This window comes from Lycium barbarum, chromosome 11, assembly GCF_019175385.1.
Source record: "Lycium barbarum isolate Lr01 chromosome 11, ASM1917538v2, whole genome shotgun sequence".
NCBI classification, from domain to species: Eukaryota; Viridiplantae; Streptophyta; class Magnoliopsida; order Solanales; family Solanaceae; genus Lycium; species Lycium barbarum.
In genome coordinates, this window is record NC_083347.1 from 117,242,964 (window position 1) to 117,262,078 (window position 19,115).

The following is a 19,115-nucleotide window of genomic DNA, read 5'->3' on the forward strand; positions in this document are numbered from 1 at the left end:
ATTTCAATTTCGGTATATACCGTACCATGCCCACCCCTAACTCTAACCACTCTAATACATATATGACTTGTTTAAGAATTCGGACCATAAGATTTAAAGGGTATGTTGATATATATATATATATATATATTATACATATTTTTAGTTTCAGATCACAAAATTCAAAAGTCTCTTTATTTTCTTAAATTTTGTACCTAGTCAAACTAAAACACTTAAACGAAAACGGAGAGAATAATTGAGATTTGTACCTTATTTTTCTCTAATTAAGGCTGCATGATACTCCAAGACTATATGCATTTTTTTCAAACAACTTCCTTTATGTAATTATAGGTCTATTTCGTTTCTTTTTTAATACCTTTAATTCAACAAAAATTTTACACCTAGGGGTCGATGCATCTAGAAGTACTCGATCGACATGATCATTAATATCTCAATTATGGTGTATCATACAAAGAAAAAAGAAAAAAACTCTCAACTATTGCCTTGCACTCTTTAAAGTCTTAGTGCCGTATGGTTTTTTCTATATAAAGACTTGGGTACCTTCTTTCTATATCTATATCATCTTCAAAATTTGGAATATACAATTAGGAAAAAAAGAGGGTCTATTCTTTAAATATTATGGAACGAAATACTGTAATGTTATTTTTTGCACTTAGTGTTTGTTTTTCTAGTTTCATTGTATCATTTTCTCAGACAGAAAAACTTAGTATTGTCAAAGAATCGGTTTCATTTCCAAGCAATTTCTTGTTTGGAACAGCCTCTTCTTGTTACCAGGTTTTTAATTAATATTTGCTCTACTTAATTCTTTTTAACATCTTATTTCATAGTTGTAATAACTCTTGGTTTTGGGGCCTTTTTATATATAATTTCCCTTGTTTCTTTTGCAGTTTGAGGGAGCTTTTCTCAGTGATGGGAAAGGCCTAAACAATTGGGATGTTTTTACTCATGAAGCTGGTGATATTCTATAACATGTCTCAATTTCTTCCCAATTTCCCATTAGGATACTACAACAACAAAAACAGGAATTAGCGACGGACAACATGTCCTAAATAGCAAAAAAGTAGTTAATTCTATTTAATGATGGATTAACGATTTATCAAAAAAATTTGTTAGCTAGGAGCTATTTAGCGATATATTACTGACGAACTTCGTAGCCAATTCCTGTTTTTTAGTAGCTATCTTGATACCACCCACTCCATACCCCCAAAAGAACAAAGAAAAAGAAACAAGGATCATCAAGAATTCTAATGGAGTATTGATTACTGGGATGTTGCTGCAGGTCACATAGCAGATGGAAGTAATGGAGACATTGCTCTCGATCATTATAATCGATATCAGGTACAATATTGATGCACCCGCTTCTTCTTCTTTTACATGTTGAATAATCGGTGGTTCGAAATTTACTGATTCGACTAATTTGGATTTTCATCGATTCACTAAAAGTCTAAAACGATAAAATGTTGTCTACCAAATAAAAAGTTCTTCATCAATTTCTCGAACTAGCGACCTTTAATTAAAAGTTAAAGAAATCTCATTCATCCCATCAGCATATAATAATCAAACAATTACAATACTCCATCGTGATAATTCAAGATTGGTAAGTTATTTGTCCACAATTATATTCATTTCTGCCCTTGAAGCCTGAAAATTTGTCCACGGACTGACCTGAAACTTCCTACGTTAAGAGCTTTTAGATCTTCACAAGAGAACCAGGTCCTAAAATGACTATGAGTATCTTATATTTTATCTTCTAGATATCTCTCAAGTGAAAATAAAAATTTCTTCAGAGATTAGACAGACAACCTAAAAAAAATTATAGTGGGCCACCAAAAAAAAATAAAAAAAATATATATATATATATAGTGAGCGACAAAACCGATTTTCACTGCCATACTATCAGTCAGTCAAGGTTCAGGTTTTCCATCCGAATGTTTTTCTAAAGGAGCATGGCATAAATTTGAATTAATGGAAGCTTCAAAGCGGTACTTGAAAACCAAAAGAAACAATGATCCAGTATGAGTTCAAACAAAAATGGGATTCCTGAAACAATTTGGGATGCTTTATTGGCTACATGAAGGGCTACCTTACACTTCACATAATTCGTTTTTTTATTTGGGGAAGTAACTGTCCAAAGGAAGACGTAATATTTTTTCCGTCTCAATTTATGTGATAATTTTTTTTTTAATCAGTCTTAAAATGAATGACAAATTTTAATATTTAGTGATAATTTAACTTTAGTTCCACACAAGGATCTTTATCTTATTTTAGACCAAAAATTTCTAAAAATCTACCTATCATTTTTAAATTCGTGCCCAGTAAAAGACCATCACATAAATTGGACCTAAGAATTAGGAGTATCTAATATGTGCATACTCCTTTTAGCATTTTTATAAGAGGAAAACAACATATTTACAATTCCCTTTTTATAAACCACTGTGTCGATGGTTTTCTCTTTGGCGCATTGTTTAATGTTTACTGCAGTTTTAGCTTTTTCTTTTTCTTGCACATGATAAATTTCACCGTCTTTGTGGCAGCTATTTTCAAACATGCCAAAATTTCACCATCCACCCGATATTTATTTTAAGTAGGCCAAACTCATCGATAGACATATGTGATCGTCCACTTCTTTCACTTGAGCATCTAAAGTGGCTCTTATTCCATTTAGACATTTCAGGTGGGCCGTTCCTATTCCACTTAGACACTTTTTGCATCGTTATCGGAGCAAAACCAACACCAGTCGTCTCCTACGTGGATTAAGTGACCAATTAAATTGTGCAAGATCATTCAAATTGTGCCAACTCATTTTATTTGTAAATTCACTAATTTATAAATTCGTGAAGTTTTGACCATTAAAAATTGGGGCTTTTGGGCTAGCTGGATGTGCAATGAGGTGGCGCCCCCTTTGGTGTTGGTTTTGCTCCGATAACGGTGCAAAAAGTGTCTAAGTGGAATAGGAATGACTCACTTGAAGTTTTTAAATGGAACAAGGGTCACTTTAGGTGATCAAATGAAAGAAGTGAACGATTACAGGTGTCTGTCGATGGGTCTGGCCTTTTAAGTAGTTATATGTTAGTCCTGGAAATTTACTTTTGTGGACAAATTTTTTCTGGACCGGTGAGGAATATTGTGGTGTTTGCTGAATTGTTGTCCCACAAGCATAGTGTCCTATTAATCCAAATGATTGGGTATACATATGCGGCATATCTGTCTGTGACCAATTATATATGTACTAAAATCTCATTAGTTTAAGTCTGAGGCTATGGTAAGAAAACAACAGAGAGAAGTGGGAGTTTTATTGGTGGTTAAGTGGTTTTGCCCCTCTCTGTAATTCTCCACAGCCAATGATCACACAAAATGAAAAAAAATAAAAAATTATATATGTACTATAGGAATATATATTTTGCTTTCTCCTCCCCGATCACCTTATGCATTGATGTGACACATAAAAGTGGAGCAAAAGCAACATGCACCTACTCTAAACTTGTCAACCGGTTTAACCGGAACCGGACCGGTTAGGGAACCGGCCGGTTTCCGGTTAAAAAATCGGAATCGTTTAACCGGTTCCGGTTTACCGATTTGAAACCTCAATCCGGAACCGGTCCGGTTCAAAGTGTCCAAAACATGTTTTTTTGTTTGTTTTTTGTATTATATATATATATATATATATATATATATATATATTATAGTATTTATTAGTATATTGTAGGTATATTTACATATGTTATACAAGTTTATAAGTAAAGTTTAAATATTTACTGACTAACAGGCTAACAGCAAGTCAGCAATACAGAATATATGTATATATATATATATATATATATATATATATATATCAATATATGTATCAATATACTTAGGTTAGATAACTTAATATATATAAATATGTTTAAGTTATATATAGCTTATATATATGTATAACTTAATATATATATATATATGTATATATGTTTAAGTTATACTTATAGTATACTATACATTATAAGTATATTCTTAGTATATTTTAGTTATTTTTCAAATATATAACTTTTTAGTTTTTAATTTAAGTATATTCTTAGTATATTTTAGGTATATTCCTAACTTAATAAAAGTAAAAATATGAACACAAGTAAATAGAAGAAAGCTCAATGAGCCATATATTTATTCATTCTTGGATAACATTTATTTGCAAGTTGTAGTTTTTTTTTAACTTGCAAATAATACATGAGTTGTACAAAAATAGTAGAATAATAAAATCACCAATTTTGAACCATTTCGTTAATTTCCCCCACATCATATTCGGTCATGGAAATATCTTCAAAGTCTTCCATTTGGTCCGATCCACTAGCTATCAAATCTTCAATTTCTTCCTCTTCGCCTTCCTCCGCTTCTAAGTTTTGGTTGCGTCGCTCCGATCAAATCCAATCGCGAATGCACACTAGTACTTGCAAGCTAAAGCCGGATAATGAATGTCTATGGTCTCCAATTTGCTGTCTTCCTTGGCTAAATGCGCTCTCCGAAGCCACGGTTGATACTTGAACCGTAAGGATATCTCGAGCCATTCTTGAAAGTACCGGATAGCTTGCCTTGTACTTCTTCCACCATGCTAAGACTTCCAAGTCATCCAGTTCCTTGATATCCACATTTGGCTGCATCAAATAAAAGTTATATTCATCAAAGTTTGCAGTAGAAGAAGAAGTTGGCTGTGAATGTAAAACTTTTAAACCCGACAAGCCCTTTTTGCTACTCTGAGAAGTAGTAGGGCGTGGAGCAACGGGTGTAGCACGTTCTTCCAAACTAGAATAATGAGTAAAAACTTTTCTAAACTCATCATCAATAGCGAGTTCGGCTTCAGCTACAGATGGTTGAACTCCCTCTTCAATTTCTAAAAATGTATAAATTTGACTAACCAAATTTTTAGTATAAGACACTTTTAAACAAGGATTTAAAAGAGAACCCAATATAAATAAAGTTGAGATGGGAAAAAAATACTTCTTAAATTTGATTATCATTTCAAAAATAGCCACTTGATAACCGGGTTTATATTTATACTCTTGTAAAACTCTAGTTATTTCCGCTAAGTAGGCTAAAATTCCGGTTACCGTGGGATAGAATTGTCTAGAAAAAGAAAGAGTTGCATTATAAAAAATTTCTAAGAGGTCAACACATTCTTTAACATCTTCCCGATGCATAAAAGTTAACCAATCCTCACTATTAATATTATATTTGTTGTGAACTTGTTGTATGAGAATCCTATACTCATATGCTTGTTGTAGCATAATGTAAGTGTAGTTCCACCTAGTCTCAATTTCTACTTGAATTTTCTTAGGTCTAAGGTTATTTTCCACACAAGCATTCTTAAAATCTCTAATTCTTCCCCTATTAGCATTATAAAAAAGAAACGCAACCGCATCTCTAACTTTTTGAACAGAATCTTCAAAATGCACAAGACCATCTTTAACAATTAAGTTTAAAATGTGACAACTACATCTTACATGAAAAATATTTCTTAGCGGAGGGTTTAGTTCTCTTTTTATATGACCTATCGCCTTTGTATTATTAGAAGCATTATCTAAAGCAATACAAAGTGTTTTTTTATAAATGTTAAAAAATCTCATAATAGTAGACATTGAATCGGCTAAAATTTTTCCATCGTGACGACCTTTTCCTTCATCATATAAAAAATCTATAATTCTTTTTTGCATAACCCAGTTGTCATCAACCCAATGACATGTAATAGCAAAAAAATCTAACTTGTTAAGACTAAGACCCAAATCAGCGGTAAGACAAACATTACAATTTAAAGAATTAAATACATGGCGCAAATAAAATCTATATTTTTTAAACAAATCTATAACATCGGCTCTACAAGTACTTCTAGGAATACCCTCAAATAACGGATTATAACAACGTTGAATGTAAGTAACAAACCCCAAACCTGAGGGAAAGGAAAATGGTAAACAATCATAAGCTACCATTTTAGCTATTTCTACACGTTCTTTTTTCTTGTCATACTTAAAATTTCTACCGGTTCGTGGGTCTATCGTCATTTGAATCCCCCCCACATTTGAATCCGTTTGCTCTCCCCAAACATCCATATGTTTGGTTCTCATATGAGCATTTAGTGTACCCGTTCCACCATCCTTACCAGTTCCTTGCTTAAAACTAAATACTTGTCCACATATGGTACATGTAGCTGATTGATTTTCCCTATTCTTAGTCATAAATTTCCAAACTTTAGCTGTTGGCTTACGAGTTCTAGGCGATTTGTCTTGTGTATGTGATTGTGCAGGACATGTATCTCCTATGGGATTTTCGGGGGGTTGTGTTTCATCATCATCATCTAAGTCTTCATTAAAAGTGTCGGTAAAATGTTGTTGCATTGCCTCATGACCTAAAAGTGGATTATTTCCACCAACATCAATACCTAACTTAGGTGTTTCTTCCACAAATGTTTCCTCATTAAGCCTACCCCTAGCAATACCACTACTACTACCGGCACCACGTCTTAATCTCTTTGACATTATTAAATAGAATTAATTTAAATCATAATCAAATAAATCACAAGAAAATAAATTACAACAAATTAAATTGCGTAAATTAAATTGCGAAAAATAAATTGCTAGAATTAAATTGCGAAAAATAAAGATAGAGTTGGAACGAATGTACCAAATTGCCGGATTAATTTTCAACAAAGTGAAGGCGGCTAGAATTGCAAATCCACCAAAGCTACTTCGGATTGTTGCAAAATCACCAACTCCACCAACAATATTATAATTGCAAAATTAATAATTGAAAGTTGAAACTATAATAAGACTTTGTGGCTAATTATTGCAAAGTGACTATAATTGAGAGATTGAGAATTTGAGATTTGAGAGAAAGATGAAGAAGAGTGAATTGGTGTGAATTAAAATGAAAATGAAGAAGGGTTTATATAGGGGTGGGGGATGGGTTAAAGTGTTAAAAAAAAGTTTGGGGGTTGGGGGGCCAAAAAATCATTTTATGACCATTTGGCAACGACCATTTTTGCAAATGGACCGTTGCCAACGGTCCATTAACGGACAAGCCCAACGGATATATATATATATATTTTTTTAATTTCACCGGTTAAACCGGTTTAACCGGTCCGGTTCCGGTTTCAAAAATATCGAAACCGGACCGGTAACCTTTTAAACGGTTAACCGGAACCGGTTACCGGTTTTAACCGATTTAACCGAACCGGTTGACGGGTTTAACCTACTCATAATATGGTGTAAATTAATAAATTCAAAAGACAAGTATTTTTAATACATAAATCTATTAGTACTACTTAAGTTTGGTAAAATTATCTATATTTTCACTTTAATTGTTAATTGCTGAGGTTTGTGTACCAAATAACAAAAGATATAGACCAATATACCTTATCTCCAAAGCACGAAAAGGAGAGAAAGGCTTAAAATCCAAGAATTCTATTTTTCTTCCATGTTAAACAGGAGGACATCAAGCTCATGGAAGATATGGGAGTGAATAGCTTTCGTTTCTCTATCTCATGGGCAAGAATTTTGCCTAGTAAGTTACAACTATCACTTCTCTTATAGTTTGTTTGGCGAAATCTTTTCAACCAAAAAAAAAAAATTGCACTTATTTTCAAGAAAGAAGGTGTTTGACCAATTTTTTGGTGAATAAACAAGTGCTTTTGAATAGCTATATTTTTCGCTTTTAAGCAGAAGTTGTTCTTCATCAAAAGTTTGAATTTTTCTATGGGTTTTGAAGCTAATAAGATATCTAGGGCATCTATCCACGTGTGGGTTTTTCCAAAAATAAGTATTTTAAATTTTTTAGGACAAGATGGCCTTATCGAAATTCATATTTATCAAATTAAAATTAATAGTATCTTCCTTTTTCATAATTTGACATGTAAAATTACTTTTCGAATATACTGGTCAAACACTAACTACTAACAAAATCGCTTCTCAAATGATTAGTCAAACACAAACTGCAATGGTCCCAAAACACTTTCTATAAATAGTACTTTTCAAAATAAATTGATTTCGATAACTTGGCCAAACAAGCTATTACTCTCTCACTTTAGGAAGTAAACTCCTTATTTATTGGCCTCAAGTGTCATTTTCCCTTAACTCTTTCTTGTCCCAAAAAAACTGGATCAGAGGGGATGTATGGAGATGTCAATATGGCTGGAATTCAGCACTACAATAAGCTGATTGATGCACTCCTACACAAAGGTTATTTCTGCTTCTCTAATCGATAAAAGTTTTGATCTCACAATAATCTTATTCAACTATTGAAAATTATGTAGTAAATTATTTTTCTTTATTTTATCATTAAAAATCACTTTTCTATAGCTATTGACACCAAAAAAAAAAAAAAAAAAAAAAAAAACCGGTTTTGTGAATTGTTCAACATCCAACTACTAATTTGACATTTATAGATGTTCACATAGTCTTAAATGATCTCAAAACCAAAAAGACATATGGAGCAGCTCCAGACCCGTTCACCCTAATATATTAATCTTAAGGGTTTATGGAGATGAGGATGCAAGCAAAATCATTCTGGTTGGATTTAATTTATTTAGTGTGGGAATTAATTGAGTTCACGTGGACTGATATAAATGCCAAATCAGGAGGTGTGTACCGCAAAATTCATATAATCACCAACCTGAATGATTTTTGGTATGGAATAGTTATAGAAAAGTAACTTTTCTTTCAAAAACATAACAAAAATGACTTTACTATGTAATTTACAATAATTCAATAATCATTTGAACAATAAACTCTAATCCTAAGTGTAACTAATTAAAAAGTGATCCTCTGGGCTCAAGCAAGTTGTTTTATTTGCTACAATTACAGGGATCCAACCATTAGTCACCTTAGTACATTATGACATACCTCAAGAACTTGAAGACAGATATGGAGGTTGGCTAAGTCCCAAAATACAGTAAGCAAGACTTCTCCCTTCTTGTTATATTAGTAAAGAGTGTTCTTGGTTAAAATTGATGTGTTTTATATTTTTATTTTATTTGTCTTCAAATTTTGTGTGTCGCACCATTAAATTGTTACTGGAAATATTTTTCTATGAAGAGTATATTTGGTGTAATACACCAATAGTAAAGTGACTTTTCTGTTACAAAATAAAGAAAATCGACATTGTTACACCATTTTCCCTTTTTAAAAATTAAACGACCATATAAGCAGTCAACTCAGTAATTTGACATAGTTTTACGCTAGCATTGCTATATATTTTGTTGGAATAAGAATAAGGGTCAAATGTTCTTAATCTTCGTTTTTCTTTAGTTTTGTACTTCATTAGCCGGATCATTAAATCCTAGTATTATAGTTAAGAATCTCTCAAAGCGACCAAAGTCATCAAGAATTCATGTGTACCTATTCTGTATTTTAGAAGCAATGACAGCAACAATTGTCCCTTGATCCCAAGCAAGTTGGAGGTCACTATATGAAAGATAGTCCGTGTCACACACTTCAAGATGCATTTATAAGAAAACTTGGAAAAAAAATTACTTCCAACCCATTTTACTTTTACTAAGTTTTAAGTTCTTTATTTTCTTATAATTTGTTTAAGTATCTATTAAAGCTTATTATTATTATGGCTATATATAACATACCAAAAAAAAAAAATTAAAAATATTTTGACAATATTTCTCATCGGTCAATTTGAGCTACATCTAAGCTCAACTTTTTTTATGCACCGAATTGGACAAGTCAAAGTAAGTTGAGTTAATAAATTTACGGATCATTTACCCGCTCAAAATAATGACCTTGTCAGTAACCCGACGAGTCATGTCTTCATGAGCTATTATGCTGCTGAACATATTATGTTTCTTTTTCAGGAAAGATTTCAGTTATTATGCAAACATATGTTTCAAATATTTTGGGGACAGAGTGAAATATTGGGTGACTATAAATGAACCAAATGTAATGGCGGTTCGTGGCTATAGATCGGGGACATTCCCTCCAGCTAGATGCTTCGGTTCGTTTGGTAATTGCAGTGCTGGGAATTCAGAAAAAGAGCCTTTTATAGCAGCACATAATATGATTTTATCTCATGCAACTGCTGTTAGCATTTACAAAAACAGATATCAGGTTCTTTAATTTATTTCAATCTATGTTGCTCCGACTATAGAAAACTATTGTCACACTCGTGTTAGATCCTCCAAAAATGCACTACTTTTAGAAAATCTGACATGCACTTCACATTATTTTTGAAGTATCCGACATAAATTTTAATCAGCCCTTAGATGAAGTTGGTTTGAAGGCTATAAGAAGACAAGTATTAGTTTGTTTTATGTTTTGCATACAGGAAAGACAAGGAGGTATGATTGGAATTTCCTTGAATACACAATGGTATGAACCTTTTAGCAATTCCTCAGAAGACAATTTTGCAGCTCAGAGAGCTCGATCTTTCGTTTACAACTGGTAAGCCTTTTCTTCAATCAGTGCTTAAATTCCAGTCTTGTATCTTATGCCCCAAATAAAGTAGGGGAAAGAAAACAAGAAAAAGAAATGTAATTTTGGAGTGTGTTTGGTTTAAAGAAAAATGTTTTTCATGAAAAGATACTTTTCTCGAAAAGTTAAGTGATTTTCTTACTCATTTTCCGATGTTTGGTTTGTAAACAGAAAACATTATTCTAAAGTATATGATATATAATCCAGACAAATATAGTAGTATAAAGGTCGGGGGGAAGGAGTGATAGGGGTCGAGTTTTGGGGGGTGGGGTGGGGTAGGGGTGATGGGAGTGGGGGCGAGGGGCGGGGTGGAGGCCAGGGGGTTTGGAGTGGGGTGTTTGGTGTAGGAAGGACAATATCAGCGTGAGATATCACTAATTATATAACTTATTTTACCTACTCTAACCAGGAAACTTATTTTCCTCATTTTTAAAGAGCTTATCTTTTTAATGGTTCCCAAAACATTTTGATCAATGAAATATGAGAAAATTGAAAATTATTTTCCTATATACCAAACACATCCAAAACTGGTAGCATTTCAGGTCTAGTTCACAGCACTTCAATTATCAATTAAAGCTCGGTACAAAAAGTTTTGATCGTTTTGATGAAATATAAATTGGTATGCAGGTTCTTAGACCCTATAATATTTGGAAGATATCCTGAGGAAATGCAACAAATTCTGGGAAACAACCTGCCTGCATTTTCAAGAATTGATTTGACAAAACTGAACAATGGCTTAGATTTCATTGGCATCAATCATTACACAGCTGCTTATATTAAAGATTGCTTGTACTCTACCTGTGAACATGGATATTCTTGGTCAGAGGGTTCCTATTTTCGTGCTACAGAAAAAGATGGCGTGTACATTGGGAAACCTGTAAGTATTTATTGTGATCAGTACTACATTTGGGAAAATTATAATCAAATACCATTCGGCCATTTAGTTTCATGAAATAGGTACACATTGTATAGGTAATGTATACTTCATTCTAAATATACACATACTATACATACCTATACACAATATATATGTAACTGAAGTGTATACTTTATATGAAATATACATATACTATACATACCTATACACAACATTATACAGCTGAAATGTATAGGTAGTGTGTACTTCGGTCATGTTGGTAAACTAGTTGGCTGAAGGGTACATTTACGTAAGTTTCTTCAGAAACTCAGATAGATCTTAAGACAGTGCAAGAGTAATTGACTTTTTTACTTTATAAATGGTTCAGACTACAATGGACTGGCTATTCGTGTACCCTCAAGGAATGGAAAAGCTTGTGATGTATATGAAGGACAGATTCAACAATCCTCCAATAATCATCACTGAGAATGGTAACAGAATGCAATTTACAAACAAAACTTAATTGTCATTATTAGGTAATAAGTTGGATAAAATGCAAGTTGATCTCTTCAGCAATTTCCATTAGGTTAAACCGGTTCCAAAATATTCGTAATATAGTGTGATATTATCTATTTTGAACTTAACCCGCTCGGTTTTCTCCAAAAAACATCAAGCCAATAACAGTATTCTTACACCTTATATGTATCTTCTTCTATTTTTTTCTAGCTATCAATATACGACTTTGTTCTCACACCCAACAATCTTTCTCTTGAGCTAAGTTCCACATGACCCATCATGAACTAAGTTCTGCATGATCAATCACCTTATCAGCTTATCTGGAGATGAACTATGTGTCACCCACACCATTCAAGTATTTATGACCACCAATGCTCACATGCTTCTTTGGTGGATGTCTTTCCAATTAGGGGTAAATGTAAACCGGCCAATAGACGAGCAAAGACACTTAAACCGGCTAGTATACAAGCAAAGACACTAAGTCGAGCCCCACACTATCTCTCTGCCATCTCCATACTTGTCTCACTGAACCATTAACTTTGATATCAGTTGCTGGCTAAATCAGCCCAAAGATACTCTTAACATGGCGTGATATTATTTGTTTTAGGAATCTCATACCATTAAGAGTATCGTTACACTTTGTATATGACTTTCTTTTCTATTTGGCTATCAATATAAAACTTTATTTGCGCACCCAATAACTTCATAATTGTCACGACCCAGCCCCGTGGGCCGCGACTGGTGCCCTACTTGGGCACCCAAACGGACATACAAATTAAATCATCATTTTTAAACAGAGTTGAGAACGAATATTATTTTGCGCGATTGCGCGTACAAAACATTATATCAGAATCAGAAGAGGCGGCGGAATATACATCGCCGAACAAATGCACATATATCAAAAGCCGACAAGGCTGTCAAATGGCACAACGGCCCAAAACACATATATGAATGCACGCCGATAAGGCTGCCATAACGAATGGGATCATACCAAACACACCCGTACAGAAGTAGGCACACACACCCACAAATACGTCTACAGACCTCTAAACAGATCAAACGAATCATATGGCGGGTCAGGCCCCGCCGTACCCCTGAACGAATATATACATACATAGCGAACAAAATATATATACCAAAAGTGTATGCTCTGAAATGAGAAGAGCACTCCAAACAGCAGAAGAGGGTGTCCTAAACTGGTAGATCACCAAACTGTGCGTCTGTACCTGCGGGCATGAAACGCAGCCCCCCCGAAGAAAGGGGGTCAGTACGAAATATGTACTGAGTATGCAAAGCAGAATATACAGAAAGCAAATCTGAGACATAAACGAAATGGAAGTACCAAACATAAGTGAAAATCCAACATATCAAAATTTGCTTACTTTCAAAAATATGTAAGTAATGCATAGGGTACAGAAGAATATGGTCGCCCACCCGTCGATGGCGCCATAACACAGCATAACACCAGAAAGTTTCAAATCTCCGTATCCCCGTCACATATCACATCACAACATAACGCCACACACAACATAACACCAAATATAGGTGGAACCCGACCCTCTTTTGCGAGTAGCTCGGTGAACCATAAACACAGCATAACTCCGGAGTATATCAAAGCGCGCACGATAACAGAACCGGCCCGGGAACCGGCGAAAGATATAACAGAACGCACGAGCAGAGTCATGAGTAACCATATGCATAAAATCATTATCATAGACTCAAATATAAGTAAATGACCATACTTGAAATTCAAAATGATAATCATACCAAATTCTTTCAAAAGTCGTCCGAATTACATAAAGGAAAGTCGCGGGACCCACGGGTGGGTATTTACCCGAGTTGGGCCCGCCTATGGAAAACATACATATCATATGCCATATAGGCTCTTACGAAAATATTGAGATAATCCGAGCATTTATGTGCAAAAATTGGCATTCAAGATTTACGAACATCCTTAAAGTGAAACCTTTCTATACAAAGTTCCGAAAGCGATTATTTCAAAGACGTAAAGGTTCATACGTTTATCAAATCATACATAAGAGTGCCAAGGAATATATATATATCATATCATGCTCGTATTTTGAATCATAGGATTTTCCTTAAGGCTTTAATCTAGCCTATTGAACTAAGGCATGCCAAAAGAAGGGAGGTTGCTTTACATACCTGTCAGCGACTATTCGTGAATTCTTTTCGCCTCGTCGCCCTTTTAGCCTATTTATATAAAAGAGTAACATTATCGTTAGTAACTATACTTTCTAGTTCGTAAATCCGTAGGCCGTCACTTATAGAACTTATTCCTTAACTTATACTTTCTCGTTAAGGGTTTTTTTCATTATTAAAGATTTAACGAAAATCGAGCAGCATTTCCTCTATATGTTCGCCTAACCCGAATTTCCAATTATTCTCCTGTTAACACAGAAATACCAACAACAGAGATATACGTAATAAATTTTCACAATTCAGCCCATAGCAATTCTAACAACCCAACAATCTCTCTTAACCCATTTCAACCCACAATTTCCTATAACATCGATTTCATGCATTTTCTAAATTCCAATTTCGTCCAATCCAATTCTAATAATTCTATTCCAACACTATTAACACAATTACACCATAAAATAAGAAAATCTTACCAAATTTTTCTCGGGAGAATTTCTACACTCAATTGCTCCAATTTTACAATTTCTTCTTCCCCAACTTAATATCCAATGTTGCTATCATCTCCTTGAACTTGTATTGCACTTGAAACTTGATCAAAATATTCAACAATGCAAATTTTTCTTCAACACCATGGCTGCCTCCCTCAAACGTTTGGGGCATCTTATGATTCAAAATTTTTTTTAAAAAAAAAAAAACAATTTTTCAAAGCTAAGGCTGGCCGTGTATGGCTGCTCATCATTTTTTTTCTTCAACATAATTCTTTTGTGAAGATGAATTTCAAAGCCATGGTCGTATGGCTGCCCACATTCTTCAATAAAATTCTTTTGGTCTTGGTTTATTCTTATTTACTTGCTATATGAATTGTCCAAGTGACTTTGTGTTGGAATTCACGTATGCATCACCCCTAGGCAGCATATTTGTACTCTTTGAAGAGCAATTTAGTCTCTTTTGATGCCACCTATTAAGTATGTGGTCCCTCCCATTAAATGGCTGCCACCTCATGATTCCATGTAAGTTTTTTTTTTGTAAGTGGCAATTATCCATCTTATTCAATTAATACCACAATTAATTTCTTGATCTCAATTCAATTTAATAACAATTATTTTAATATACTTCATATACTCATTGCCATGATTATGTGACATAGCACCAGTCCATAGTCCCTTTTGGTACACATAAAATATTATTTTTAATCATCGTCGTCACACTCTTCCATCTTAAATCATTTCGAGACTTCATCCTCGTATACACTGAGTTCTTTATTTTCATGCTTGAATATGACCAAATCCTTTGGCTCGGGTAAATTTGCTAATATTGGATGGTTCAATTTCCTAGTCCAAAAATACGGGCTATTATAGCTTTGACCGTATTTCATCAAATAAATTTCGAACCTCGACAAAACTTACTTTCTTAGATTTGTTTAACTTCAAATATTTATAACACATCTGTACCATTACAAGCTTGGGAGGATAACCTCATTTTCGTTACTAATATCATTTAACTCGCACGCTTTCCAACGCATGAAAATACGAGATGTAACAATAATATGCCGGCAATCTTGCAGGCATTGCTGAGAGTGACAATCCCAATTCTTCCCTAGAAGATGCCCTCAATGACACTCAAAGAGTAGAGTACATGCATAGCTACTTGAATTCCTTGGCAAATGCAATGAGGTACTTCTCCCCCTCTCTCCAACACATACTAATCGCACGTATTGATCGTATAAAAAATCTTTATATTGTCGGTATATATAAATTAATTCCTTTTTTGGTTGATTTTATAATCAGGGAAGGTGCAGATGTGAGGGGGTACTTCGCTTGGTCGTTGTTGGACAACTTTGAATGGTTAGAAGGATATACAAAAAGATTTGGATTGCATTATGTTAATTTTACAAATCTCCAACGAACTCCAAAATTATCAGCCACTCGGTTTAAGGGGCTCATGTATAACTTTCAAAGCCAACTAGCAAGATATACTGCATGAAGAGTGAAACAAGTAGAAGCACCATATGTGCCTTTATGAAGATCCTTCAACCATATTTTCTTCTTGTTTTTTTTAATCTAGAGCAAGGGAGTTCAATGTGCAATGAGAATAAAATTATTCAGGCTAATCCTTTTCTTTATATAGAAGTCTATAATTATAAAGAAACTATAATTTAGAGCCCGTTTGGATTAGCTGACTATAAATAGTTGATAAGTACTTTTAAGTGCTGAAATTAATTTAGCAAATAAGCAATTACGTATTTGGATAAAAGTGTTGAAATTGATAATAAATAGTTGATGAGTTTGGTAAAAAGTGTTGATAATTAAGTTGTTCTTTTGATAAAATGACTGAATACCCTTAATTTAAAAGTATCTTTGCAAGGAAGATAATGAACAATGGATATAAAAGTAGTTTAGAGTGTCAATATCATATTTTTCGATACACCAATGTAAAACTTTAGGTGAAATTTAACTTTTACTTGCCAAAAGTTGGATGACTTTTATATAATAAAAAATTGAAAAGTAATTTTTGTGTGATAAACTCAAAGTTGGATGACCACCGGTGAAAAATACCCTTAAAATATAGAACAACTCTTGGAGCACCGTACGATGCTAGAGTTCGAAAGACAAGTGGAACTCCAGGAACGATTCATAGAGTTCAAACTTTCACAGTCAAAGTGTGAAATTTTATTGGAGTTTGAAACTACATGAACGATTCACGAAGTTCAAACCTTTATCAGTTGAAACTCGATCCGGAAATGATTTTTTGAGTTCAAAAGACAAGTGGAACTCCAGGAACGATTCATAGATTTCAAATTTTTACAATCAAAGTGTGAAAATTTATTGGAGTCACAAACTACATGAAGGTTCATGAAATTCAAACCTTTATTAGTTGAAACTGCAGAAATGATTCTTGGAGTTTAGAGTTACACAATATAAAAGTGAAAATCTGCCATAGTTTCAAATTCATGAAATTCAAATCTTTATCAGTTCAACTTCATGAGCGATTGATAGAGTTCAAACTTTTATAATCTAACTATGAAAATTTGTTGAAGTTTTGAGCTGGAGTTCAAACTTTTATAATCTAACTATGAAAATTTGTTGAAGTTTTGAGCTGGAGTTCAAACCTTTATCAATCCAAAATTTAAAACAATTCATAAATTTAAAACTTTCGCAATCTAAGTGTGAAAATTTGATAAAGGTTCAAATTTCATTGACTATTCATGAAGTTCAAACTGATAAATATTCTTATAATTTAGTCGTATTTTAAATTTTTAACTAGATGTATTTTTGTGAAATTTTCTTTTCCATTCAAAAATACTAATTTATTTTGCATTTAAAAATGGTTAAACAGAAAGTTATGGACACTGCCTAGAACTTAATTAGCTTTCCAAACATAATCTATTTGCCATTTTTTCCTTTAATAGATGAAAAAAAATATTTCTCTATTTGTTTGATAATCAATCAAACATTGCCATATGAAAATTAATAGAGAAATTGACAATATAAAGATTCTTAGGACCTGTTTGGTCATGAGTTTTCCAGAACTTTTTTTCACTTTATTTCGGAATCAGTGTTTGGCCATGAAAATTTTAAATACAACTTGGAGTTGTATTTCGGATTTGAAAAGCACATAAAACCTTGTTTTCACTTTTTTTTTTTTTTTTTTTTTTTTTTTTACTTTCAGTACATTCAAACAACCAAATATTCTTTGCAAAAAACTATAACCACACACAACTCCAACTTCAAAATTTCAAGTAAAGTGAAAGAAAATTGGTTTTCATGACCAAACGCCTACTTAGCTCCCGTTTGGCCATAGATTTTGGGAGCATATTTTGAAGATTTATTTTCAAATGTTTGTTTGGCCATAAAAAATTTAACAGTTTTGAAAATAAATCTTCAAATCCCAAATTCTGGCTCAAACCTGTTTTTTGGCCAAGATATATGTTTTGGCCTTTTCAAAACTTCTAAAAACTACCCCAAATTTTGCATTTTATATAAAAGCCTTATTTATTTATGACTCAAGTAATTCTATCTACCATGTTCCTCCATTAAAGTCGTATTTACCACGTTTCCGCAATTAAAGCAGTATTTTCTATAAAGTGAACGAGCTAAGTTGTGCCCAAACAGTAGAAGAAGAAATCCTACGAAAAATTGTTTTGCCAACTGTAGAAATCCGTTGCAAAGATAAAAATGGATCTTTGTTATTGTAATTTGAATTGTAGTAGCTTGTAAATGTGTTATTAGCAGTTGTTATTAAATATCATGTTCTGCATGATTTGGGATTAGCAAGTACATATGTTTTGTACGATTGGGTATTCGTGATAGTTTTTATTACTTATGGGCATAAATAATGTTTCATGTTTTTCAAAACAAAAAGTGAAATATGTTTTGAAAAAATATGGCCAAACACATTTTCAAAACTCGAAAAGCTTCACCCAAATCAAGTTTTTCAATTTTTTTTGGGGAATCTATGGCCAAACGCTAGCTTAGACTACGGTTGAAACCAAAATGGTTATGGGTCGTTTGGTACGCAGAAAAAATTATCTCGATATTATAATCCTGGGATTAATTTATCCCATCTAAAAGGTGGGATAAAATAATCCCAAGGTTAACGATATAAGGTGGGATATCCTATCTTTAACTATGTGCTTCATTTTATGCCTTGTTTGGTAGAACGTATAAATCTATCTCGGAATAATTTCATACCTTCTACCAAACATGATACAAAATTAATCCCAAAATTAGTATTGGAATATCCCATCTTATACGATGTACTCTCTCTGTCCCATAATAAGTGACACCTTAGCCAAAAAAATTTATCCCATAATAAGTGTCACTTTAGAACATCAAGACATAAATCGACTAGTTTTTTCCAACTCTACCCTTACACAAAAAGTGGCAAGTTTATATATTCAAGACAAAAAGACACATAATAACCTATAATTATTGAATTCCCAATGTCAAAAGGATTACTCATCATGCATGCTCTAATCAAGAGGAAAAAATAATTTATTTTTATTATATAAGGATATTTAGTAAACTTCACGTTCCATTATTAATCTTTTAATATGTATATTTTTTTATTATGAGAACCGAGTACCGAACGACCCCTAAATGGTTAAGGTTTGAGATTTCCTTTGCCAAAAAGGCAAAAACCAACAC

The 19,115-nt window shown here is 33.2% G+C and overlaps 1 protein-coding gene across 1 annotated transcript; it reads left to right on the forward strand.

Moving 5' to 3' along the window:
• Positions 1–550: 550 nt before the first annotated feature.
• Positions 551–16,078, forward strand: LOC132617056 (beta-glucosidase 47-like). Its single transcript, XM_060331929.1, has 12 exons — positions 551–774; positions 888–954; positions 1,280–1,338; positions 7,449–7,524; positions 8,124–8,198; positions 8,823–8,910; positions 9,821–10,073; positions 10,291–10,406; positions 11,064–11,313; positions 11,681–11,783; positions 15,533–15,641; positions 15,756–16,078. Exons 1-12 carry the CDS (start codon positions 619–621, stop codon positions 15,949–15,951), a joined length of 1,548 nt encoding a protein of 515 aa, XP_060187912.1. The 5' UTR covers positions 551–618; the 3' UTR covers positions 15,952–16,078.
• The last annotated feature ends 3,037 nt before the right edge of the window (positions 16,079–19,115 follow it).

Excerpts from the sequence above, each read along its gene's own strand:
- LOC132617056 (XM_060331929.1), top strand. The coding sequence starts at position 619 with ATGGAACGAAATACTGTAATGTTATTTTTTGCACTTAGTGTTTGTTTT. Across the intron at positions 955-1,279 it reads TGTTTTTACTCATGAAGCTG|GTCACATAGCAGATGGAAGT; the intron begins GTGATATTCTAT and ends ATGTTGCTGCAG. Across the intron at positions 8,199-8,822 it reads TGATGCACTCCTACACAAAG|GGATCCAACCATTAGTCACC; the intron begins GTTATTTCTGCT and ends CTACAATTACAG.